At 46.6% G+C, this 26,696-nt stretch overlaps 1 protein-coding gene across 3 annotated transcripts; it reads right to left on the bottom strand.

Annotated features, from left to right (window-relative positions):
- Window positions 1–679: 679 nt before the first annotated feature.
- On the bottom strand, window positions 680–26,696 carry Cep68 (centrosomal protein 68). 3 transcript variants are annotated; one of them, XM_013150051.3, is made up of 8 exons: window positions 26,566–26,696; window positions 16,328–16,728; window positions 15,307–15,406; window positions 13,916–14,289; window positions 12,441–12,563; window positions 10,082–10,178; window positions 4,741–4,914; window positions 680–3,767 (listed from the first exon to the last, which is right to left on the bottom strand). In XM_013150051.3, the coding sequence occupies exons 2-7, from the start codon at window positions 16,682–16,684 to the stop codon at window positions 4,745–4,747; spliced, it is 1,221 nt and encodes a 406-aa protein (XP_013005505.1). In that variant the 5' UTR covers window positions 16,685–16,728; window positions 26,566–26,696; the 3' UTR covers window positions 680–3,767; window positions 4,741–4,744. The 3 variants fall into 3 exon arrangements, with proteins under 3 accessions (XP_013005505.1, XP_003467527.1, XP_063085592.1); XM_003467479.5 differs by having other exon boundaries at window positions 13,916–15,406; XM_063229522.1 differs by lacking the exon at window positions 16,328–16,728 and having other exon boundaries at window positions 13,916–15,406; window positions 26,566–26,671.

The raw sequence follows: 26,696 nt of genomic DNA, 5'->3' as shown, positions 1-26,696 counted from the left end.
CCTGGAAAAGTTGTTTAGGATGTGTACTTCTAGCATATTACCTGATTTTGCTCTACAGCCATTTGAAATGGCTTTACCAACAACATTTTATTAAATCATCTGTGGTAAAGGAGGACAGTACACCTTAATTGGCAAGCAGTCATGTGTTGGTATTTCTTCCATGCTCTGAATCAAGATGTCAGCTGTTTCATCACTCACAATGGTAGAGTTCATGTTGGAAGACAGTTTACACATTAAAGTAGAAAACAGGAATGTTGGGGTTGGGAATATACCTCAGTGGTAGTGGTTGGTTGCCTGACATGAGGCAGGGCGTTGGGCACCCCCAGCATAGTATAAGGCAGGAAATTTGTTTGCCTCAACTTTAGACATCATATCCCTGAAAATTAACTGCAACATGAATGCTAGGTGAGAATAATGAAAGATAACTGTTTCAGCAAAATTCTCAGATACGTAAAAATTTTGTTAAATAGGACCATCAGGATCCCAGAGTTTGTTTTTACTTTATTGTGGAAAACAAAAAACCTGTCGCTGACACCGGCATTTTAAAGTGGCAGAGGTCAAAGATTACTTCCTTAGAATAAAGTAGCAACCAAAATATTCTTGACATATGTGCTTGAGATATGGCTGTTAGCAACACATTTTTTTGGTGGGGTCTTTAATAAGGAACAAAACAAAGCCAAAAAGTATAGGTTTCTTTATTTTTCACTAACGAGGCAATTGAAATACATGGTACAAAAATAAGTGGAAAGATTATTGTAAAACGAAATGAACAGAATAAATAATTTTCCATCTATGAGAATTTCACAATAAAATCATAGTTTACTTTGTATTATAGATGTGCTTGTTGGGTCTATTCATCCTTATGTAAGGCAACTGACAAATTCTGAAGTTACCAATAGCTATCTGGGTTTTTTTTTTTTAATGCTTTAAAAAGTTTTTTTCTCTTATCCATACAGTATATAAAGGGGGCAAAGTATTCACAAACTTTTCTAAAGTAACTAAATGATACAAAACAAATATGAGACAACGTGATGCTGTATTTCTAGTCTTATATAGCAAAAATTGTTCAACTGTCAGGATATTCTTGGCGAGTTACCAGGAAATACTACATGAGTTGTTTTGATATGTGAGCATATTTACATACTTAGTTTGGAAAATCTTAAAATGTTCTTTTCCTGATGGCAGTCAAAATTAGAACTTAACACATTTCAGCATGCTTCACTGTTGGCTTTTTATATATATTCCAATAAATCCATTTTTGAAAAAAATATTCCTACTTCTAACCCCATTTTCAAGTATAAACATTTGAAGGCTGCCTTGGCCTTTAACCAGTTCACATCACATAATAAAGGGAATGATTACTTGTCATATTTTAAATACAAGTGGTGTCATACTTTAGCTTACAAAATCACTGTCAAAGCAGGAACAACCTTGGTGAAAGAAATCCTTTACAAAAGGACAGCTGTAATGGTCTGAGCACTAGCTTTTTGTTCTCTAACCTTGGATAGAAATTTCTTTTTAGCATATATAATGGCTTCCTACCATATCTTACATCAGCCCTTCTTTGTGTTCCCACGTTGTTTCAGAAATTGCCTCGTATTTGCTGGAGCTTAGCCAGGTATTTATAACAAGAATTCAGTCTTGAACTTGCTAGCCTTTAGTTCTGCCACTTCCCCACAGACATAGGTTCCATTAATTTTAATGATTACTGAGAAATTTTACTGTATAGCAACACAGTGTGCCAACCTGCCTGGCTACTCAGTCTAACCTGGCAGTGTTTGTTGATGGAAATGCTAATTAGCAACATCTTCCTACGCTGAAGCAATTTCAGCTTAAGTTTTTGGTAACTGGGATCGAACTCATGATCTCATGCTTGGCCAGGCAGCATTTGTGCTTTGGAGCTATATTCCCAGTCTTCAGCTTGAGTTTTAAGAAAGGTTTCAAACTCTGTAGCTGAAGATGTTTCAGTCACGTTAATATTCCTGTGGCATCTATGTTCAGAGAGCACTCTTTAGAATATTCCAAAATTCAGAATTCCTGTCATTTGAAGCTGATTACGACAGTGAGCGGGAATAGTACCACATTCTGTACTAAGTTGGTGTATTAACCAGTTCGTTTCTGTAAGTTTATCATCTTCAAAAATGCCATTTTCATGCTTGTCAAATGGATTTAAATTCCTAAGGACTGCTCTAACACACAGTGAAAAGGCATGTTCCAGTTATAGCTACATCAGAGGGGAAACATCACTTTTAGGCTCCAAGAAATACAAGTTGTGTATATACGTATGCACACACACACACAATTGATAAGTATTTGCCAGTATTTGAGATGTTTGTCTTTTAAAAATCTTAGTGTTTATAGAATCAAGATTAATGAGATAGCAGAATCATAAAAGTTTAATTCTCACGTGCCTTTAAATCCACATTATGCTACTATAGTAGCAGCAGACACTTGAAACACTGTTTTCCGTGTAGCTACTACTGAATAGCCAATCATTAAACATTAGAAATTCAATAGCTATTTTCAGTATCTGTCCTAGGAAATTTTTAAGCAGAAAAATCACATTTAATAGAACTTCAGATGCTGTTACTGTGCCTTCTTTTGTCATTTATTCAAAACCCCAATAGAACTTTTTGTTTTTTTAATACAGTCTTGCTGTGCAGTTCAGGCTGGCCCTGAGTTCACTTTTGTAGCCCAGGCTGGTGGTCTCAATCTGGTAACTACCCTCCTGCCTCAGCTTCCCAAGTGCTAGGATTACAGGCAGGTGCCACCGCCCCCAGCTCCAAGTAGAACTTTGGCAAGGGGGGGGGGATCTGTAGTTAGTAGCAATAAATGATTGCTTTGCTTCAAAAGAACTTGAGAATTGATGCTTTAAATGATGGATCCACTTTCCTGACAGGGTACTTAACATGGCTGCTCCCTAACGACCAAGAATTTCTTCACTCTTAACAGCTTTAGTTCCTGTAGTGACATGCTACGAGACCCTATCGATTCCCTTCCCTGGCTATCTATAGTAGTAGTTATCCAAGGGAGAGTAGAAGGGATGGAGGAGTTCTCCCAGAATCACCCTTAAGCTCGACTGATTAAGCAGCTTCATAACCAAGCTGAAGCACCACAGCAGTTGTCCATCTCCCTGGCACATTTTCTTTTAAGGGACCAGCTAGGCAGGAAGATGAAGACCTCAGCCACAAAGACAGCAGAGGTGCCACTTGTGCCCAAAGTAGTTTGTAGAAGTTCTACTCCCTTACTGGTTTTCTTCTGCAGACCTCTGGCTAACCTCTTCTAAAAAAAATTTTTTAAAGAGGAAATGTAAAACCTAAGCCTAACTTCTTGAAAAAGACCCAAGGTTTCTGGCCAACCAATTGCTCTTTTCAGCCTCATGGCCCTTTTTGTGTCTGAGAATGTCAGATACTGTACTTGGGATCTTCTTTCTCCAGTCTTTTGTCAGTGACCTCAACAGGTGGACGAGTTAGGAGGTTTAACTGCAATTTTTTTTAACTGAATAGAGAGAAGTCAAGACCTGTAAATCTTACTATTTCATCAAAACTTGCAGACACATGCTTTTCATAGAGAAGCACCAAAAGGGAAACCTTAAAAAAGCATTCATTGTAAATAGAAACAGTAACGCAACAGCCCTTACTTCTACAAGAGAAAGACATTTTAAAGCTAGCACATTAAAGTTTTCTCCTTAATGCCAGGATTTCTTGAACATTTTCTTCCTAAGAACAACTTCTGGCCAGCGACTGCAGCTTTGCTAAAGAACATGTCTGAAAGAGAAAGTGCAAATGTTGCAAAAGAAGAAACAACAGCAATCACCTGCATTCATTTCAAAACTTAAGATGACTACATAAATCTGTAATGAAAATGTAGAACTCTTGGAATATCTTAGGGTTTTTTTTGGACAGGGTCTCAGTAGCCCATGCTGTCCTTTAAAGTTGTTGGTCTCTTGCTTCAGCCTCCCTGTTGCTAGGATGATAGGCATATGCCACCACACCTGATTGCTGTAGTGAATTCTTACCTGTAATATCGGAGCCCCCCCCAATCCATTTTCTTTCAAGGACAAAAAGAAAAACAAAAAACCTGAAACAGAATTTCAAAGCACATTCCAGCTTTGTTTTTTAGCATTACAAACAGAATTCTGGAGACAGTACCGCAGAATTACTGTGTTGGGCAGTAGCAAGCACTCTCTTAAGACCCTTTCCTATCATTCCATTTGAGTTTTTGAGGGCTAAAAAGAATTTGCATTACTCGTTAAGTCTCCAAAGTGTTAAAACACTCATGTTGCCTGTCCCTTTTTCGTATGAGTGATGTCGGAAATCTGGAAAGGGAGCATTAGCAGGAACTGGGGTTCACAGACACCTAGTGCTGCAGAGATGCTTGCAGATGGGGCACACTGAATAAGGGCGAGAAGACCTTACAGGCCAAGTAGCCTAATTCATATCGAAGTGTACATGGGCCGAAATGAAGTACAGTCTAAGGCTTGGGCAACAGAAACATGGAGGTGCTCATTCTCAGCAAGTGACGGGGGAAACAAAGTAAGGGAACCGCAGGAGGACCCATAACCTTCCTGGCAAAGGTAGCGACTCCTGTTTCTGTACAATGATGATCCTCCAGCACCTCATTTGTTTAAACATGCTCAGCATACTCCTAAGTGACAGTTAACTGTCATAGCAGGAGCTCTGTGTCCTAATCAGCAGTAGGGCTGAAGGGCAGACTTCCTACTTGGGTTCCTCTACTTACCTGGTTAAACCCCTGCACTTGGGGGCTCTGTGGTTGCCACTGGCTTATTGTCAGGGACGAGGCTACAGCCGGCCAGCATGTCCAGAGAGGCTAGGATGGCGTCATAAAGCCGGTCTGCATGGCTGTCTAGTTCATCAGACTGCTTTGCAATCCTCCCGAGAACATCCTTCAACACTAGCAGGTATATATAAAAGGGACACGGGTTGGCTTAAGACAGACTGTGGCAACAGTCCAGCCCTCTTCACCCCTTGCCCCAACAGTGATGCTCCTATGTTTATGGCTGCACTGGAGAATCTATGTTGACTTCTGATTATAGCTGAGAGAATTTGCTGGTGCCACTTGGGATTTAATTACAGCAGGCTACACAGACCTGGTTCTCTGGTGACTGGTATGAGGTGAATGAGGGGATGAGAATAGGGTACACTCACATCCTTTTGGGCATAAAATGTAAAAGTGAAATAAAACAGTATGCCTAGATGAGGACACTGGCCTACTACCAGCTCCTGTCAACTTCCACTGGCTGGGAGGGCTGGCATTTCACACAGGTGTTCTGTGAATGTATTAGGGAACCTCATGAACTGTTTCGTGGGCCCTAAGTGAACGGACGAAGATTTGTTAGTGAGGCTGAGCTTCACTCCTGCAGTGGTGGAATACTGTGAGGAGGGCATGGGCTGGGGTCAGCGTGGATCGCACACAGCAGTTTTTTTTTTTTTTTCCTTTTAAAAAATGTACTTTTTTTGTTATACAGACTGTGTTAGCTTCCGGTGCCTTATCAGCTGTGTTAACAAGCTCCCAAGTTTCCTGCCACAGCTGCAACATGTGTCAGCAGAGGAGGGGAAGGAGGAAGCTGCGTATCTGCAGACAGTGCTGACTAGACTGCCGGGGGGAGGAGGGGGAGGAAGAGGAAGAGGAGGAAGAGGGGGAGGAGGAGGAGGAGCACAGACAGGCTGGTTGTGTTGAGATCAGCCCTTGCGGAGGCCACATCAGGGCCCCTGTCACCCGGGCAGAGTGCAGTCCTGCCAGCTGTCTCTGGCAGAGGACTACAACTAGGTGACACCTGGCTATGGTGGAGGTGGGGGGCAGACTGCGTTCGCCTTCATCTGACCTTTGCTCAGTCTTGTATGTTGGCAATGGAATTCAGGGAATTTTTTGTTTGAACTTTTAAAGGGTAGGGGCCAAAAAAGTTGGAAAGGGGACTAAAACAGATCTTTTCTAATGTGATTCTGATATGTTTTCTCCCCTTTTCATACTGCAACTTGTACACAAGGCCACTCTTATCATGAAAGTACATTTTAAGCCTTTATTTTTTGACACAGGGTCTCACTAAGCTGCCTAGAGAGGGCCTCAATTTGTGATCCTCTTGCCTCATGTCCCTCAGTGCTAGGGTTACAGGTATGTGCCACTGCACCCAGCTACTCTGTTTTTGGCTGCATCAAAATTTTTATTTTTTAGTATCTTAACTATCTTTTATATACATATATGTACACAAACATGTTTCTTTCATCTCACGATAATCAGACAATACAATGTTTACAATGTGTCTTATTTAGTTCACTTAGTATGTTCTTAAGTTGCATCCATTTACCTATAAATCTCTAGTTTATCATTCTTTATGGCTGAATAGTACTCTATTGTGTAAAAATACCACATCTTTTTATCCGTTTCTTCACTGATGGGCATTTAAGTTGTTTCCAAGACCTGGCTATTACAAATTTGCACCCAGCTGTTTCTTGTGTTTTAAATGAGTACAAATATACAAGAATCCCATTTGGCTCACTTACAGTAATCATTAACCCGTTATAGTAAGGGAGTGGACTGTGTGAGACAACTGTCAGCTGCACATAGCTGAGTACAAGTGGGGTCAAGAAATATGGAGGCTTGTATCGGGAGGCTGAAATAAGATCTCTTGGAGAGGCTGCGAAGTTTGGCATCACATCCCTAAAACTACACTTCCAGCCAAGTAAGAAAATGTGCTCTCAGGGGAATATATGTGTTAGCTCCACTGATCTGAGGAAGAAGGAGTGTCAGGAGGAACTTGTGATTTTCACAAGAACTCCACGAGTTCTGATTGTTCTAGACGCGGTGGAAGAGGCAGTGTGTCAGTCTGAACAGGCCCACATACACATCTGAGAGCAACAGAAAACTGAAAAGCCTCTGAACTGCCCGTTACTTGTCAGTGCAGGGCAGGGTGGGTAACATCTTAAATAGGACAGGCACTGAAAGCTGTTTCTGAAGTTCCAACGGTAACTTAAGAGACCTATTTTTCACATGTGGCCTCCATGAAGAGAGGAAGCTCCTGTATTTGAGTGATCTCCTTTCTGCTCAGACTCTTGCACCTTCAGATAATCTGACAGCTGGAGGCGTGCACAGCAGCTGCCTGAGGCATTTTCACAACTCTTAAGAATAATAACAGTATCTGTCTTACAGAGCTGTAACTTAATGAAAAAAATGATAATGCACCTTTCTGGCAAGCACAAGGACTTGGAGTTCAATTCCTGGTACCAAAAAAAAGATAATGCTAGCTGCTTCAGCTCATGCTAAGTGTTCAGTAAAATGCTACTGCAATTACAAGCAGCAAAGGCCCTGGCTTACTGAGTTTCTGCCCCAGTATAAACCTAAAGATCCTAGTGCAAGAGAGAACATGGGACGAACCAAAACAGAGATCTTAAGAGGTCAGAGGGCGACAAAGGGCTCACACAATTCATACTGCACAGTGACTTCTCTGCTCAAAGCCCTTCAGTGGTCACTGTCCATCAAAATGCTCTGCCTATTGACAGATCTTCTCCCCCAAGTGGAATGGTCTGGGAATGCTTTGGGTTGTTTACTTCAAGGTGGGAGGGTGGCAGGCATCCAGTAGTGGTGCTAGCCTTTCTGCAATGCACAGGGAACCTCCCTGCAAAGAATGCTCCCCAGCGTTCCCTGATACGCACCTGCCCACCACTCTTAAGCACAGTGCCCCTCGCTGCTGCTCAACGCCCGGGTCCTGCTCCGTTTTGATTATGCTATTTGATGCCACTGTAAATGCTATCTCACTCTCCCGCTGAAGCACAACATAGATGGGCTCTTTAAGCCCTCACTTAACAGTCCTACAGGAATCGGGATTCTTCGAGGGATTCATCAGTTTAATTCAACCTAGCACTCTCACTGATTCTTCGTACCATAGCTTCACCCACAGATGATAAGGGAGACCATAAATTCTTGGCCGGACACACCTAGAAGGACTCTTTGTTTTGTTTTTGGTACCAGGAATCGAATTCATGATCTGTGCCTGCTTGTTGGGCACAGTATGCAGCACGCTTCACCCCAGGCTCCTACAACACTCTTTGCTGTTTGTTTCACAATTCCCTACGCTGGGAATCCATCCTGCAAAACAGGACTGAACTGGCCTTGCATGCCACAACCATCCCTCTTGTCAGTATACTTCATTTTGTTCCCTGGGAACAGACTGTTTTCACATCCTTTTGATGGATATGGTATTTTCCTGAAACAAATCCTTGCCCAAAACAGATAAGCAGGAGAATTCAACTGGAGCTGTGCAGGATGGGAAACTCATGAGGGCTGCCTACTGAAGACCCCAGCCACAGCTAAGGGCTGCTGAGTGAAAACCAAAACTTCCTACCAGAATACCACCAGGGAAACATAAATTAAGCAAAGCCAAGAGTGCTGTTCTTGCAGGTTCGGTACCTAATTTTCTGCCAGGCTGACTTTTATGACTATCTGTCCTGCCACGGGTCTGCGGGGGCAGTGATGATGTGAAGGACCCACAGAGCCTCACCGTGGGCGCTAAGGCCCGGCAGTGGGAAGGGGTGTGTTCCTGGAATACTGGCTCTTTACCCAGCACCATGCAGGTCTCTACGCTGCTGCTGAAAGGATTTAAGTGCTAGCTAAGTAACAAAACTTCAAGCACATAAAAACAAGTAACAGACCAATGAAACAGAACAAAGGACCTGGAAATGAATCCATACCTCTAGAGCCCACTGATTTTTTTTTTTTTTTAAACAAAGGGAGTAAGAACGTACAGAGAAGTGATAGTCTTCAATAAATGGGTATTGGGAAGATTGGATATCCATATGCAAAAGATTTAAACTGGACCCCCATCACTCAACTTGTATAAAACCAACTCAAAATGGACCAAAGACTAAATGTAACTCTTGAAACTGAAACTGCTAGAAGAAAATATGCTGCAGGACACTGGTCTGGGCAAATATGCTGCAGGACACTGGTCTGGGCAAAGACTTGTTTTGACTATGACCCTGAAAGCCTAGGTGCGACAAAACTGACAGGCAGAATTCCACCAAACTGGAAGGCTTCTGCACAGCAAACAGGGAAGATACAACTTACAGAAGGGGGAAATAATCTGAACTACTGATCTAACAAGCAAATAAATCCCAGAATACATAAAGAATTTTAAAGAATTAAAAATGGGATGACATGAATGGACGCTTCTCAAGATACACAAATGACACCCCCAAACACTCACTATAAAAAATCATGAGGAAAATGCAAATGAAAATCATGATGAGGTATAACCTTGCTCTGGTGAGAACAGCTATTATCACAAAGACATTTGATGGTGCAGCTCCAGTGAAATGGGAACACTCAGACACACTGCTGGTGGAATTAATAGTACAGCCACTGTGGAAAAATTGGAAATTCCTCATACAATTAGAAATAAACCTGCCACATGATCTACCAGTCCCACTACTGGGTACACATGTAAAGGAAATAAAATCAGAATGTCAAAGACATTTGCAGTAGACATCAACCTAGGTGTCGTCTGACAGATGAATGGATTGAAAAATATGATATATTCAAGAGTCTCAATCCTAAAAAAAGAAAATTCATTTGCAACATGACATGACTAGAACTGAAGAACATTATGCTGGCACAGAAAAGACATACGTGTATTTGCATGTGGAAGCTAGAAGGTCGATCTTGTAGAAGGGTGTGGAGAAAGATGGACAGGAGGTGTGCGCAGTCGGACAGGAGGAGTAACTTTGGGTTTTGTTTGGTAGTGCCAGGGATCAAACCCAGAACTTTGTGCATGCCACTGAGTTTTATCCCTTGTCCCATTTCTAATGTTTTATAGCACAGAAGAGTAATTACAGATGACAATAATTGTATATTTCAGTATATCCAGTAAAGATTTGGAATGGTCCCAACATAAAGAAATGATAATGATAAATAAATGTTTGAGCTAATGAATACACCAGGTTACTCAATCTGATCATTATACATTGCACACATGTACTGAAATACAACACTGTGCCCTGTAAGCCTGTGCACTTACATGTCAGTCTAAAATAAAAAGATAAGAGACAAACGCTCCCGAGCATCTCACCTGGGGTATTGTCCAGCAGGCACTGAAGAAGAGTCTCTCCTTTCTCTAGGACACTCTCTGTCAAGGACTGGTGCTCGTGGACATCTCTCTTTAATTGCTTAAGATGTGTCAGGAAAAGGAAAAAAATCTTCATTACTATCGTTTTATGAAAGTTGTTCAAAAAAAACACGAGGCAAGATAACTGGACACAGGCAGTGACTAGTTTAACTCCAGCTTCTTTGAGCCCAGGGAAACAAAGTCGGTGTTTTGGGTTTTTTTCTGTTTACTCTGACAGAAGAGTTTTTCACTTGAGAAGTGATTCCCCAAATAATGTGTACTCTGTCTGAAAGGACATGAAAAGAACCACAAGCAGTCTGTGATTACAGAGCCCCCGAGAGCTGCTGCATCCACCTTGGTGACCTCTCTTTCTCTCTGTGCACAACTCGTGGAACTGCCTCAGCATCAGGAAAGCCGGGAATTTCTCCAGCAGCTCATCTGTTTTCCCCTCATGGCTACGAGGCCTGTGGCTGGCTGTTTCTGATCTTTAGCTGCTGAAAAGTGTAAAGTCAAAATCTCATGACCAACACTTGGTTGTTCACATTTTGAAGTGATAATTTCCTGTTGGATTTGCAGTTTTGCTGACTGCCTGCTTTATTCTCACACCTATACTTACTCTCTGACACTATGTGGAGTTTAGAGGCTGCTTCAGCCCTACCATCTTACAATAAAGTACAAATGAATCACATGTCAAAATGTGAGCACACACATGCTCACACTAGGTCTTGATGCAAGTAGGCCCCAAGACAGCTCATCCACACGTATGAACCATGCACTACTGTGTGGGGAAGGGCTTGACAAGGCAGTTTCACTTGTAGCATAGAGGCCTCAGCCTTGACCCGCAGGAGCAACTCCTGCCTCAGCCCTCGGCTGTGCCCACAAAATAAGGTGGCTGCTTCTGGCTGGCCTGGAAGCCAACACACAGGAGGGTAAGAGAAATCAAAGGGAGGGAATGGAGTTGGTTAGTCTGTCCCTGGTCAGTGGGAGCAAAGGCCACTGAGGTAAGTCTAACAGGGCTATTCTCCTTACAGAGGCGCTGGCCCTGGAGCTGGCATCGGGAGACCTGCGTAGGCGTGTGTGTATGTGCACATGGACACCAGGGTCTGTACGTACACACAGGACTCTTAGTCTGAGTCTTCCTCTTCTGTGCTCACTCTGGCTAAGAACTCATGGCAACCTCTCTTCACATAGCAGCAAACAGCATTCCTTATAGGGTGGAGCAGCTAAGCCTGCCCCTCAAGCGCAGGCAAGCTTTCAGCTGGCTCCAAAATGGAAAACACCTTCTCTCCAGCTGGGGTGTGGTTCAGTGGGCAGAGAGCAGATCAGCACAGGCTGACGCAGCCCTGGCTCAGGTAAACCGCAACCTCTTCTGCTGAAGACAGGGCTGAGTGAGAAACCCAAAGAAGCCCTTCTAGCCTAGCATCAAGCAGAGACCATGGCTAGCACCCAAGGTCCTTCATGAAGCGCAAAGGCTTGGCCAGGTGGACCTGTGGGCAACTGGCCAAGGTTAACTGTGTGCTTAGGAGAAACAACTGCGCGATTTATCCCCCATTCTCTAAATATACAATCATGCTCAAACTCATAAAGAGGGCTCTTTACAGAAACAGGACATTAATGAAAAGATGAAAAATAAACCAAAATCCAAACCTGAGCCTCAACATTTTGTTTACAACGGCTCTATCAAAACAGTCTGTGCACATTCTGGAGTCAGGATAGTTTCAACTCATCGTTAGATATCAGCACAGGCCAACAGCACTTTCTGTGATGAAGGGTTCTGTACCTACACTATTCAGGTAGATGTAGCAACTGAGTACTTGGAGTGTAACTACTGGCAACTTGAAAAATCTAAACCTTTAATTTTATTTAAATAGCTAGATTTGAATAGTGAGTCTACTGTCTATAAGTACGTGAGACATTTGGGAAATCACAATGGAAGTTACTCTAAAAACTTCTAAAATTTGTGGAGAATGGTACTAGGGATCCAGCTTAGAGCTATGGACATGCTGGGTGAGTGCTGTACACTGAGCTACACACAACCTCCTGCCTTTTTCTGTGGCACTATGCACTGAACCCCATTACTATTCACTTTTCACACAGCTTGATAAACTGCCCACACTGGCCTCCAGCTTATCACCCTACCTTACCCAGACCCCAAAGTTTGTGCCAAGTCAAAATAAATCTAGTCGGGCATAATGGTACATACCTGTAATTTCAGCACTCAAGAGGCTGATACAGGAGGATCACTGCGAGTTCAAGGCCAGCCTGGGCTACACAGTGAGACCCTTTCTCAGCGTCGCCCCCCACCCCAAGAGTACACAATTACCCGGTAAAGTTGCAGAGAAGACTTGAGACCAGTGAGACTGGACCGGGGCGGAGTCCCAAGGTCAGTGACATCTGTGACACTATACAGCCAGTGGATCAGCTCTTCCAGCTGACAGCAAAAGGTCTGCAGTGACAAAACACACAGCTCTATCAGTGTTACTGGGAACCGCTGTTTACATTATCAAAAGGCTGAAAGTATCAGGACGACTCTGGGAGAGCAACAAGGCACCTTTCCAGAGCTTTCCCTCAGTCATTCGCCTCCTCTTCCTGCTTTCCACGCTCCAGGAGGGCCAGAGCTCCTCCTGCCGGGGACACGAGCAGCCCTACTTGTTCTGTCTCTGCTCAGCCAGATGTGACCATAACAATGACAAGCTGAGAAAACCCATCCCTGCAGGTCAGAGTGGAGCTGTGAAAGAAGAGGAGGAGCGGGACAGAAGGGGAGCGTCTCCCACAGAAAGCAAGTCCTGATCAACACAATTCCACTAAACTAGTGTGGGGAAAAGAGCACACAAAACAAGTAACTAAATCATGACAAACCTGAAGCCACAGCTGCAAACAACTTCAGTGTAGTGTACCAATCTTTATCACAAAAGAAAGGTACATGGTAACACTGTCCTACCTACTCCACAGGCAAGTAACCCAGGTGACTTGTGGGCAGGTTACCTACCAGGGCGTGTTGGTGGTGCAGGCTCTTAGGGGCCAGCAGGACACCTGCCACCCTGCAGTGCCTCACTGCAGTACAGACAGAGTATGCAGTGAGCCGCCCCTGCCACCCAGGACACTGAGAAGCTTGAAGAGTGCGAAAAGGCAAACTCCTGAACTTTCATCCTGGGTCAAAGCACTGAGTGAAGCTCTGGCCGGAATTACTTAATCCACATAATAGCCTAACGAGGCAGAAACCCACATTTTACAAACAAACACTCAAGAAAAAATTCTGGAGAAGACAGTGGCATGATTCAAATCCAGATCTGCCTGGCCCTGACAATTCTTCAGAATTAATTACATCTCCAGATACCAACAGGCACACTACAAAAGACGGTTCCGTGGCAAAGACATCAAGTCACATCTGATACCCCTCATCTTTGTAGTTACTGTGGCAAATAAAGCTCCAAGACAGCCAAGACTTTGCAAATCCTGGTGTTACCTAAGGGCCCGTGTACATGCGGCCTTTCGGGTGCAGAACACCTCTGAAGTGGCAAGCAGCCAGGGATGGCGGTTAAGAGCTCAGCTCAGCTCAGCATCCTGCCTGGCTCCCATTCCTAGCTGCTTAGAAGTGGGCAAGCTACCAACCTCCTTTTTTTTCTCCAAACAGCAAAATGAGAATGGTACTTATCTGGCAAGAGCTATGAGGACTAAAGAAAGGTAAGGTACAGCAGAGCCTGGCACATCAAGAGTTCCTGGGTCAGTACCAGGCATTTTATTGTGATGTGGGCACAAAGGGACAAGACAAAGCCTGTCCATGCTGACCATCATTACCTGCACACACTGGACCAAGGAGTCTTTCCTTTGTTCTTCGGCTTTCCTGGAAGAAGGCTCTTTAGCATCTGGGTCTGAGAAGGGCCATCTGTCTAATCCAGTTGGCACGGAGGGGCATGACTTTCGCAGTCCCGAGGAGACCCTCAGAGCCTGGCTGCTCATCAGACTGTTTTCTGCAGAGTTCCGGGCACACAGGCAGCTGGGCAGGTTCTGGCCTTCAGGGGCTCCAGACCTGTGGGGAGCAGACTCGGAAGGAGGCTGGCTTTGGCTGGAATCTGACAGAAGGGAAGTTGGTCCATTACTGTCCAACATTTCTAAAGAGCTGTGTCCCCCAGCAGCCCCAGTGGGCAGAGTCACCAATGCAGGCACGGTGCCTAGATATGAAACCAAAGTAGAAACCTGTGTCAGCCGAGTGGGCAGGGCAAGATACTCCTCATCGCTTTCCACTTCCTCTTCTGATTTCCAACCAGACTCCATGTGGGCAGGACGTGGGACACTCTGGCTGGCCCTCTTCTCCCTCTCTGCCCTGGGCGAGGGCCACTCTCTGTCTCTTGTCCTCACTTGGGGAAAGCCCAGCTTGCGCTGCTTGCCCACAGGCAGCCAATCCTTTGTGCCCCTCAGGGAGGTCTCTCTGCCCTCCCAAGGAGCATTCCCATGGCCTGGGGCCTTAGGTGTTGATGCAAGCTGGCTCCAAGGTATGCCCTGCTTCTGGGGTACTCCAGAGGCCCACTGCTTAAGGCTTGGTTTTCTGGGCCCAGAAAATGGTAAGGCGGGGACCTCTGTTACTGGGCAATTGGGGGAGACATTAATGGGTGACTTGAGAGTGCTTGCAGGGGAGACAGAAAAGCTATCCAGCTCTATGCCCGAGTCCTGCAGGACGGGATCAGCTGCCATGTGGCTGTCCAGTTGCTTTGGGATCCGAGGCCCTGGCCTCAGGGGGTAAGTATAGTCAAGCAAGTCTTCGTACTCTTTATTTGGGTTCCAGAGCGGGGAGTGGCGGTCGGGAGAAGGAGGCAGGGAATCTGGCAGCACACAGGCCCAATACTCAGTCTGGAAGGAGAGGCGCCTCCTGCCCAGGCCAGCAGAGTCACCGTTACAGGCTGAAGGTTGTGACGACCACTGGAGCCGAGCCCCTGCCACTCCTGCAGTGGGCGGCTGCTGGGGGACGGCCAGCTCCAGGGAGGAGGCGACCTTGGCAAGGGAGCCACTCTGAGGCTCCACCTTCTCGTGGTAAGCCTGGAGACTGCTGCCCGCAGAAGAGGCAGAGACGCTGCTGCTGGACAGCTGCAGAGCGGTGGCGTCTGGGCTTAATGTGGACTTCCACTGGGACAGGAAAGGGACACCTGGGACATGAGGCTGCTTGTTGAGGCCCAGCACCCGGGGCGAGTCACCTTCAGTATCAGCGTCGTGTCCGGAGCAGAGGACTGTAGTTCTGGGCATGTTAATGGTTTGAGGTAGCTCCTGGGAGGCAGAAAGCTTCAACTCCTTTATCTGCAGTAAGAGGGAAGAAAAGGTACTCAGGTATAAGTAATCAAACCTATTTTCTTCTTAAATGAAAACTGGGTTTTGTTGTGGGCCCCAGTGATATTCAGGGATGATCTCAAAATGAAAACTCTGTGACCCAAGACAAAAATCAGACAAAGGGGCCTGTATTCCAGCACTTGGGAGGCTAAGGCAGGAGGACTGTCCCAAGTTTTAGACGGGCTTAGATGACGCAGTGAGTTCAAGGCCAGTGTGCACTATGTAGTGAAACCCTGTCTCAAAACACAAAAACAGAAAAACCACCTAACCACCACCACCACCACCTAATCACCAGCACCAGCACCAGGTAAATGAGCGTGTGCACTAGCGCAGCCCCAAGAGACTCCACCTGGAAGCCTTTCCCCAGATGATCCCATTCTGGGGCCTTTCAGGAGTTCTTCCTCCATGGCTGTTTGTGAGCAAGCAGAGCTGAGACAGCTTTGTGCTGAAGCTTGAAAACACTGCACACCCTTTGGACAGCATGTCCTGGGCGGGGGAAAGCTCCGTCACCATACTGAGAAGAGAGCTGAGCCCAGCAGGCCCCAGCAGGCAGCAGCCCACTCAGTTCAAAGGCCAGTGTTACCTGACCGACCACTGGCAGGACAAGTCACTCATCTCAGCTTCTTCATTTTTAATTTCTGATCTGTTTAAAGGACTCCCCCACTTCAGGGAGGCAGCACATCAAAATGGCTAAGGGATGGGGCCTGGAACCGGGTAGATCTGCAGATCCTAACTGCCACCTTCCCTGAGTCCCACTTCATTCACCAGCTTCCCTGACTCTCCCGACTGCACGGCAGGCAAGGAAAGATGTCAGATGGAGCGGGGATGCTGGCATGGACTCCCAAAGGACAGCACTGCTCAACCCGGAGTCCCATTTGCTTTAGTTCCCACCTGGCTTCCAGCAGAGTGCAAAAGGTCTCCAGTCCCTGTGATGGCAGGAGAAAGCAGGCCACCAAGAGCAGGCCTAGACCCATCAGCTACCGCAGCTCTGCTGGCCACACTGGCCTGTGGCAGGTAAATTCCAGAGGCACCGCTAGGGTCAGCCCCAGCCCAGCAGGCAGGGGCAGGCAGCCCCTCTGTTCTGCACACAGGCGAGGCAGGCCTGCCTTCAGCTTCCTGGCAAGGCGGCTGCACTGGCTCAGGGCCCTGGACCACCCCGTCTTGCTCCTCAAGGTGCCACCTCCTGCAGGACTGGGCCTTTGTGTCCACGTGGGCTTCCAGCTCTGCCTTCTCTTCACCCAGGGCCATCGAGCTGTGTCTAGGTCAGGGCTCCCCAAAATCCTTCAAGCTCCCTACAACAGAGGGAGAGAAAAGTATAAGGTTCTCAACATCAGCATCCAGGAAACCTTGGTTTTTAATGAATAAGGCAATTTTTTTTTCTTGGTCAAAGGAAAACAGATAACAAATGGTGACTGTATTTCCTCAAGGGAAGAAAGTCAAGCTTCTCTTCTGCCCTGGACCTTTCCAAAGGGGATGAAAAAGAGGCACAGAACTTTGTCCTGGTTTTCTGGTGGCTGCTTCCATTTGGAAGAGCAGGCATCCATGAAGGGCATCATAGGCATTACTGTGTGCAAGGCTTGGCTGGCCTGCTGTACGTTGGGCAGCAAGGCAGTGGTATAGAAAAACTTGTATTACCACAAGTGGCTAACTGGAAGGCAGCTTTCTGGGGGCTGATATAGGGGCCATTTATATAGGAGATCGTGATCACAAACTAGTGGGTGCTTTTCCTCAGATGGAGTTTATGGTCAAACGACACATATTTGATCCTAAGTGCCTTGTTAAGAGATGCTTCTCAGAACAAGTCAGCATTGCCCAAGAATCAGCCATGCTGGAACATGGGGGATCAACCAAGGAATCAACGAGCCATCCTTTCTGGTAAGCGGCGCAAGCTGCAGATGTGCCAGGTAGCCCGTGAGCCTACCAGTGCGCGGGCTGAGAATCAACTGCCTCCCCCCCCCGCCCCCGCCTTTAGCAACTGATGGTTTCGAGGACAGCTAGAATTGATAGCAACTAAGGTACATGAGCAATGAAATGCTTGCATTGTTTGGTTGATTATGCTGACCCGGGGCATAGGTCAGCCCATAGAGGTGTGATCATCTTTTGGGAGGGTGACTGTATGCAATATAGCAAATATGGGGCATTTCCTTCTATCTTGTCTTTGAAGGCCAATACTGCTTTCATTGTTTCGCTTTGTTCTGATTGTTTTGCTCTTTTCAATATTCTGTTTTGATTGGTCTTATAGTGTTCTGGGTTTGGTTTGATTTTGTACACCTGATGGAATGGACAAGTGTTGTGAACTATGGTACCTATTACTATTATCCTGGTATCCTGCTCTGAAGTACTGTACCAATTTCACTGCATTGTCTTGATTGGCTTTGTTCTGTCTTGTTTGGTTGTATTTTACTATCTTTAAAAGAAAAAAAAAGATGCTTCTTAATTCTGCAAATCTCAAGCATAAAGATTATGTCCTCCTTGAGCTATTCTGGTCTCTGATTAGTGTCCCCTTGTGCGGTTCCTGACGTGACACACTGAAGGCTAGAGGGGTGGACCTTCTAACTAACTCGTGGTAATGGGAAATCAGCCTTTCCTGATTACTGGATGATGACAGGGGCAGTGAGTGTAAATGGCAAGCAGGGCAGGAGCGCTGGTCTCAGTGCCTGCCTTTACTGTCTAACCAAGAGTGGAGGTGCAAGTCCTGCTTAGTCACCTTTGCCGCCCGGCCTCTTGTTCAGGTGAAGAAGCCTGACCTTCCTTCCCTCTGGGTGAGATGCCAGCTGCACCTTCCCAGTGCACAATCCTGCAGTGGTTCTGGTGTCACAGCAGTCTGTTGGCAAGCAGCTTGGCCTGGCTCTCACCCTTCTGCCCTAGAGAACAGCCAGTTGGGGAATGTCAGGTAACCACTGGCCCAGAAGGATGCCTGGTGGAGTGTAGGGCCCTCTAAGGGTACAGAACCATACTGAGGCAGTGGGGCCAGGTGGAGCATCTTGTTCAAGGATGGCCAGTGAGTGAGGAGGGAGGTCAGCTACTCTCCTCAGGCCACAGTGGTTTATGCCAACCTTGGCACCTATACAGAAAGCTGGGCAGGTAGGTAGCTGTGGGAGTGGCCCTCCAAGGTCCAGGCAGGTACTAACTGTGCGAGTGGCCCTCCAGGGTGAGGTGACCACCTTTGAGAAAAGGACAGCAGACTGGGGCAAACAGGGGAGGGAGCAGAGGACAAGCACTCAGGCAAGAAGGGAAAGAATTAGAGCAGGATCTGTAAACAGAAGAGCTCCAGGACAACAGAGGGTAACCACCCTTTGCCCTAGAGGGCCAGCCAGGGCTCCTGCTGGGCACTGACTGAGAGGGCCTGAAAAGCCAGAGTAGGAAGACTAACTCCAGGAGGGCTGAGAAGGGGAGGTGAGAACTGTGAGCTCAGGATGTCAGCAGAAAAGCCAGAGTAGGAAGACTAACTCCAGGAGGGCTGAGAAGGGGAGGTGAGAACTGTGAGCTCAGGATGTCAGCAGCCGCCTACAGTGCACTTGGGCAAACCTCAAAGCTCAACCCTGGACAGAAATAGCCTTGTTTCCTTAGAGATGGAGGCAAAGCATGGAGAGGTGGCGCTGGTGGTGGCAGGGGAGCTTGCCAAGGGGCTCACTCTGCCTGTCTGTGAGCCAGGAAATGCAACCTGGGGAGGCACTGCACGTACTACCTGAGACCCTTGACACTGCTTTGTGCTGGAAAACAGTTCAGCCCTGTGCTGCCTGGACACGAGGCCCCAGTCCACTTCAGAGGTGACCAGACAGAAGAGCATGTACTTCCTGTGTATTTTCACTCAATTCTCATGACCACCAGACAGACAAAGAGTTAAAAGGAAAACAATTTTTGGTAGGCAATATATGGCTCAAATATAAACATGAAGTATGCTATAAATTTAAAATTGCCCCTGAACTAAATGACCAGGTATATGCAAAGCATTTACAATAGTGCCTGGCATGATATGCATTCACTATTATTATTATTATTATCAGGGGGCTTTGTCAGAATTCTTGTTAACAGGGTCTCACTCTGTAGTCCAGGCTGGTCTTGAACACACTATGTAGCCCAGGATGTCTTTGAACTCACAGTGATCCTCTTGTCTCAGCCTTCTGAGAGCTGGGATTAAAGGCCTGTGCCACCATGCCCACCTCTCTTCCTCCTCCTCTTCTTAAACAAAGTATCTTGGAAATTATTACTTAGCAATGATTTAGCACATGAAATACCCTTTCTAATCATGGTCCAGGTAGCACTCTAGTTTATTCTGTCAGTCCTTTTTTGAATGTGTATCTGGGTTCAGCTTATCGCCTATCTTTCACTGGTACAAACGATACTGTGATAAACACCACATCATCTGCATGGATGCTGGTGCATCCACATGCATTGCTGCACCAGGTGCAGAACCAGTGAAACCTTGTGACACATGCGGCCCGTGGCCCCTCAGTGGTAATGGTCTGTGTTCCCAACAGCATGTGCAGGTGGCCGCATCCCACTATCCTCTTTCCAGATGGGGAAACCATAGCTTGGGGCTCCTGTCCAAGCCTGTCTGACCCCAGAATACAAGCCCTTTGTGATCATGAAACAAGTGACAAAAGAGAAAAGCTCACAAAACCCAAGAGAAAGAAGACCAGTGAGTGGAGGAACAGAAGAGTGACCGAACGGCTGAGAAACAGATTTTCATGAAGCCACATCCTCACCTTGTGGCCTTTTATGAAAGTGCACATGATGACTTACGGGCCAGTTATGTTCTCCCAAGCATGGAAATAAGCTGAGCCAAGAGTCTGAAGAATTATGATGGACTTTTTAGAAAAAAAAAAAAAAAAAAAAAAAAAAAATTATGATGGACACTGAATCTAGCTCATGACTTCCTATCAGCCCCTCTTAATCCATGTATAAAAACTCTCAATGTCCAGAGCTCCTTTACCTCCTCTCAGCTGTGGTTTCAAGACAGGATGCTGAAAGAAAGTGCAACCGGGGCAAGAAGGAAACAAACACTTGGTTTTTTTTTTAAGATACAGTCTCACTATGTAGTTCAAGCTGGTCTCAAACTCACAGTGATTCTCTTGTCTCAGTCTCCTGAATGCAAGCACTTGGTTTATACAGTGCATTTCTGTTTCCTCTGGACCTTGTTATCCAAAAAAGAAGGTATTGATGTATCCTAGACAGGAGGATGTGTTGGACACATTACCAACTGTCTGGCTGATACGTCTAGGTAACTCACAGTAACACAAAGTGAAACTAGATTAACTGGCCAGAGGCTCCTCAGCAATCAGGTAAGAACGTCTAAAATTCAGCAATGTTCTCAGAAATGGCACAGTACTTGTAAGTCCCCTAATAACTTGCGCAGACTTAAAGCATGTGCTGAAGAAAGACAGTGCTATGGAAAATGCATGTTTTGGTGTTCCAGGGTCAGTCCTGTCAGCATCTGTGGGGTGGGGATGGGGGTGTGCTGCACACTGCATCAAGTCTGGTCCTCACTTCTTCAGAGTCTCAGTGTTACACATCATTCCTCTGCCCCTTTGGGAGCGGGGTGGAGGTTCTGCTTGGACCCTTCCTATGAGAGAGACTATGCCACCTATGAAGGCAAGGCCTGTTATGGTTTGAGAACTGGTGGTCAACTTAACGCCAGCTGAATTACATCAGCATGCATTGAGCGAAGATGCTCCACCTGAGGAGGGTTGCCAGGATAAATAGGTGAAGAAGAAGGGGAGGTGTGAGAGAGCTGAGACGTTAAGGTGGCATTGTGGGTTCTCCTGAGTTGCTGTCTGAGCTGTTGGTTCTCCTGGAGAAGCTTTGGTCTTCACATTGAGCACTGCTTCCTGGCTCTGGAGGGGAAGACATGTGCTGCTTAGTCTCCAGGATGAACTTGTCATGCTGCTTCCTGGCATGTACCCAACTACTGTGCTTGTCGGAGGAGCTCGGGGCCTCCGTGTCCCTGAGAACAGCTGTGGTGCCTTTCAGGATAGCCCTGGACTTTGTTGTGAGTGTGACTTCTCAGCTCCAGGGTAGAACCCTCATCCCACTAAGCACAGCTCCTTCATCCTGCTGGCATAGACTTTCTGGCTTCCACCGCTGACCCTTGGGTCTTCCTGACACGGATCCGTAAAAGAGACTGGTGTGAGTACTTCTTGTGGGCTCTGGACTTCCAGTTGGACTCGTGGAGGCGTTGTCCTGAGCTCTGGGTTTTTATCTGGACTCATGTGGGACACTGCTGTGGGGTTTAGGCTCTTGACTAAATAATCTATGTCTTTGGTGTTGCAGATAGATTTCCTGCATTTTCCTATGTTAACTCCCGGTGACCATTATAAAAATATTATGAACTCCATGTCCTAATCCTAGTTGTTCTCTGTGTACAACCCCTGACTACAACAAGGCCTCTGCCTTCTCAGGCCACACCTTTGCCACTATTCCAGGATGTGAGCAGCTCCATGGTGAGCTGAGGTCCTAGGCAGTCCCCTTCCTTGCAAGGAAGCATCAGGGAGTTGGAATCTGATGAATAATGAACCCTGTTTTTCCTCTAAGAAAGATCTGTACGTATCACTAGTGACTTCTCCTTGTCCAGACAAGGAGACAGCACATGTAAGTTAAATAGCACAGTGCTTTCCTAGCATTGATGGGACCCTGGATGCCATGTCCAGCACCACAAAAAGAAAAAGAAATCCTTCGTTAGTTTCCCAGACTGGCAAAGGCACTATGCTCACCAGATATAAATAGGAGTGATGCAGGCCTGCTCATTCTTGCCCCACATTGAAAAAATATCCAGCACCATGCACGTGGTATTCTGACTCTTCCTGGGATGTGCCAGATCTCCCTGGGGCAGTCCTACCAGACAAGCTACTGGGGCTTTCTCCTTCTCCTGTTCTGGATGGAGGAGGACTATGAACTGTGAGGAAGGGTAGTCGTTCACTTTTGACTAATTTGAAGGAATGATCATCTCAGAAACAGTTCTCTGAACAAAAAAGGACTTTCCTTGGGACTTTTTTTTTTTTTTTTTTAAGTCAGGGCCTCACCATGCTGGTCTTTAACTCACTATGTTCCCAAAGGTGGCCTTGAATTTGTAGCAGTCCTCCTGCCTCAGCCTCCCGAGCGCTAGGACTAGGATTCACCAAACATGGCTCCCTGGGATTCTTTAAATCAGCAGCTCCCTTTAGAACAAGCTCATTCATTCAAACTATTCCCTGAACATTTCTTTCTGGCAAGGGCCATCCTGTCCCCAAGTCCATAGAGCTACCTGTGATGGCACTGAGAGGTTGGGTGTTGCTCCAGGGGCAAACCCTAGCAGTCTAGGGCCCGTAAGTGTGGATCTTTTTTTTTTTTTTTCTAAAAGTCACTGGTATATATGGGTGGCAGTTTAGCTCAGTGGCGTAAGTGCCTACTTGGTCGTGCCGTGAGTTCAATCCCAGGCACCAAAAAAAAGTCACAGGTATAGAGACAAATGCATGAACACACATCAGCAGAATGTGGTCAATGAGCCAGACTGCTGAGCAGGACCCAGCAGGGCAGGAGGCTGTAGGCTTGCAGGGAACTAGATTTATGGGAGAAGGGAGCATCAAGGCAGTGGCCAGTCAGGTGAGTGGCCACATGAAAGAGGCAAAGACACACACTGGGGAGTCTGACAGAGGGCAGACTGAGGGCTGCGGCAGTGGCTGCAGCTCTGACGCTGGAAGTCAATGGCCAAGAGTTACTGCTGCTCCCTGCCCGCCCCCTCCTTTCTGCTGCAGAAAGCTACCAGGAGCCTCGGTCCTCCAGAGAGGCCATTCTTCCCTGTGGAGCAGATGATCCACCACTGCAGGTGAAAGCAAAGCACACTGACAACGAAGAGGCTCAAAGCTCCAGAGAACCAACTATGTCTCCTGCGCCATGGCAGCGTGCCTTGGGCAGCCCCTTCTTTTCCCTGTTGGGCTGCTTCTCTAAGTTTTCCTTGGCTTCACAGGACAGGAGGAGCTCCCAGGGCCTTGAACAGAGCCTAGCAACTATCTCACTGGCTCTCCAGTTGGCAGCCTCACCTCAAGACCAGTCTTCACCTACTGGCAGAGGTCTGCAGATGGCTTTAAGGACATGCAATGGTCACATCTACAAGGAGCTTGGCTGAGCTCCCAGCCACCTCCCCTCTCAACTCCAAACTCTCTGATGCTGAGAACAAGGATTCAGAGGACAGAATACCTTAATCAACATTTTTTTCTCCAAAGCAAAGCAGAAAAACAGCTTTCCAGTAACACAAGTTGCTTCTATAGTCAGAGGAAACTGGGCCACATGGAACTCATTTTATTTCATGGAACAAAATTTTTGTTGTCTTGATTCTAAAGTTGTAAAATAAAGCCAACCCATATCTTTAACTGCCAGGCATGGTGGCACATGCCTGTAATCCCAGTACTTGGGAGGCTGAGACAGAAGACTGCCACAGTTTGAAGCCAGCCTGAGCTATGTAGATAGACCCTGTCTAAAAAAAAAGTCTCTAAGCAAACAAAAAAGAAATACAGAGGTTTTGGTTAGCATTTTACAACTCAAAACTGTGTGAAAAGTGTGATCCAGGTTACCTCATAGCTTGCTGGGCATGCAGATTTTTCAGGACCTGCCCAAAGCTTTGGAATTAGAATCTACATTTTAGCAATACCTCCAGATGACTTGTGTGGCACACCAATGCTTCAGAAACGCCAGGCTGGTAAGTCAGGACCGTTGCTATTAAGGAACTACTACAATGGCTTTATGACCATTTGATGAGCACTTATCTCACTTATGCCAGGCACACAGGAGAAACTTTATTCCTTGTCTTCAAGGTTTTGCAACAGAACACCTGAAAAAGCTCACATCTATGGCAGGTTTCTAATGTCTTCATGTAATGTCACAATGAAAGGGAGCTCCCAGGAAAAAAAGTATTCCCCAGAAAGAATTCAACATCTTTTGCAGCTATACCAAAAACAGGATTTCACACCTGAGTTTTTCTTGATTAGAAGTGCAGAGGGGAAAGGAGTTTGTTTTGGATATGCCAGCTGGGATTTAAAGCTGGGAGTGGCAGTGCACAACTGTAGTCCCAGCACGGAGGCTGAGGCAGGATTCCCATGAGTTCGAGCCCAGCCTGAACTACATTGTGAGACCCTGGCTCAAAAAACAAAACAAACAGGCAAAGTTTAAAGAGAAACATCCCAAAGGAGCTCCCAGCTGAAAGGAAATACACATTTCAGCCTGTTTCCTGAAAGGAGTGGTACAGGAAATCCAGGAAGTGAAGCATTATCTTCTAGGGTTTGTATCCAACACCTGGTAGGTCTGGCAAACAAGTCTAAAGCTGCCAGGAAGCCTTCTACTTTTCATAATGCCTGTGAGCAACTTTAAAGCTAGGAAACAGTTTTTCCATGAGAACAGACTGATTTACAGAAAAGCCAGAGATCTCTTCCACAAGCTCTGCTTCTCTTTAAAGAGATTTTGCCTGCTTCTCACCCCAAAGATTTTCCTCAGCCAACTCACATCAGCTTCCATCTATGTCTTTCACTTGTCTACTGTTACATGACCGTTTGGAGTAACAGACCACATTAAAAGCGTATTATCAACTATGACTGTAATACTAGGCTAATGCATTATTTGACATCTAATTGATCTCTAGCAGTTGTCACAACTCAGATAATCTATGAATACTCTAACTGTGGGGAGGGAATCCGGAAAGCTTAAAGGATTTTTAAACAATGAAGAATCAGAAAATGCTGAAGACAGAGACAGAGACCTTGAAGGGTTAAATACTGCGCTGGTATTAGTACTGGTGAATCTGTTCAAGTACCTGTTCATTTTTATCCTAACAACTGCTAACAGTACCCAGCATATTCTTTGTGCCAGGAACTTTATAGGCATTTTATATCAGTATTTTTTTTTAACTCCGCACAATCGCAGATTAGATACTATTACTAAGATCATTTTACAGGTTAAAAAAAAACCGAGGCACGTAGTAAGCAACTTATCAAGAGTAACACCACAAGCCGAAGTCTTGTTTGATTTAGAAAGCCTGAGTTCTGCAGCCTCCCTAACCTGTAAGAATTACTGGCTCTAGGTAAAGGAGTAAAAGTTCCTGTTTTGTCGACTTTTGGCTAAACAGCTGAGGTTCTTTGTTTTTTTTTTGGCTTCCATCGCTCAGTTCCTTCATCATGCTAGGGTTGGGAAAACCACAATATTATGCGATGTGTAATGAGAGGCAGGCCTTGGAAGGGATCTCAAAGGAGGATGTGATTACCAGTGGTGGGGTGGGAGACGAGCTTTCAAAACCTTTACAGAAGAGGTGAAAGCGAGTTTTCTACTCTTTTCTGTACTCGGTGGTCCAGAATTCACTTAAGATGGTGGCGAGGGGCATGGAGGGAACAAGGTAAGAAGTGTCGGTTTGTATTTCTTTTAAGCCTGCCCAGGGCAAACTGAGCTAACAGTATTAGTCACTCGCTTCCACATCCTTCCCACCTAGATCTGAGCGCTGCTGGGCCACTGCGCGCTGTGTACCAGGGATGCCTCCCCTGTGCCCTCGCCCCAGGAACTGCCAGTGAGGTCCGCTCTACCCTGGCACTGGCAGGTTTCCGTTCATTTTTATTACAAACAATGCACTGAACCCAACCCAATAATTTTAAAGGACCTGAGAAAAGGTTTTGGGCATGCGCCCCTAAGCTGCTAACACCCGCACAACGGGTCTCAGCAGCCCAGGGGAATGTTTTAAAACAAGTGAGGCAGGTTGTTTTTCCCTCCGTCGCGTGCACAAGGCGACAGGACGAAACCGTTTGGCGTGTGGACCCTCCCAGCGGGAACGACCCTAGGCTACGCTCATCCCGACTTGGGAGAAGAGGACGCCCGGGGAGGCCGTGCGGGAACAGGCTCGCGCCTTAGGCCCGCAGCGCCCGCCGCTGCGCAACCCGCCGCCCGCTGCCCCCGTGGCCTCATCCCGCCCGCAAGATGGAGGCCTGGGCACGAGGCGCCCCCACCCCCACGAAGCCTTTGTGCCCCCTGGCCCGCACAGCTGGCGCCTCGCAAACAGCCCCGGGGAGTGCGCGGGGCCAAGAGGGCCGGGCCGCGCACGCTAAACGTCCCCGGGGACCTGGTCCCTGTCGCCAGACGCCCCGAGGCACGCGCCCGCCATGGCGCACAGACCTTACCTCAAATCTTCGCACGTCCCGAACCGCCCCAACAGCCCCATGCGACGCCCAGAACTTGGGGTCTCAGGCGGCTATCGTGACCCTCCCCTACGAGCCTGAACGTTTGGGGCGGGGCTGATAGCCAGCCACGC

The sequence above is a fragment of the Cavia porcellus genome, unplaced genomic scaffold, assembly GCF_034190915.1.
Source record: "Cavia porcellus strain 051 isolate PalLab524CR breed Dunkin Hartley unplaced genomic scaffold, mCavPor4.1 scaffold_18, whole genome shotgun sequence".
Taxonomy (NCBI): domain Eukaryota; kingdom Metazoa; phylum Chordata; class Mammalia; order Rodentia; family Caviidae; genus Cavia; species Cavia porcellus.
Note: the sequence above shows the minus strand (reverse complement) of the source record. Positions and strands in the feature narration are given on the sequence as shown.

Coding starts and splice junctions, on each gene's coding strand:
- Cep68 (XM_003467479.5), bottom strand. CDS start 16,684: ATGGCCCTGGGTGAAGAGAAGGCAGAGCTGGAAGCCCACGTGGACACA. Junction 12,564..13,915: donor CCTTGGTCCAGTGTGTGCAG/GTAATGATGGTC, acceptor TTGTCACTGCAG/ACCTTTTGCTGTCAGCTGGA. Junction 4,915..10,081: donor CCTGCTGGACAATACCCCAG/GTGAGATGCTCG, acceptor TATACCTGCTAG/TGTTGAAGGATGTTCTCGGG.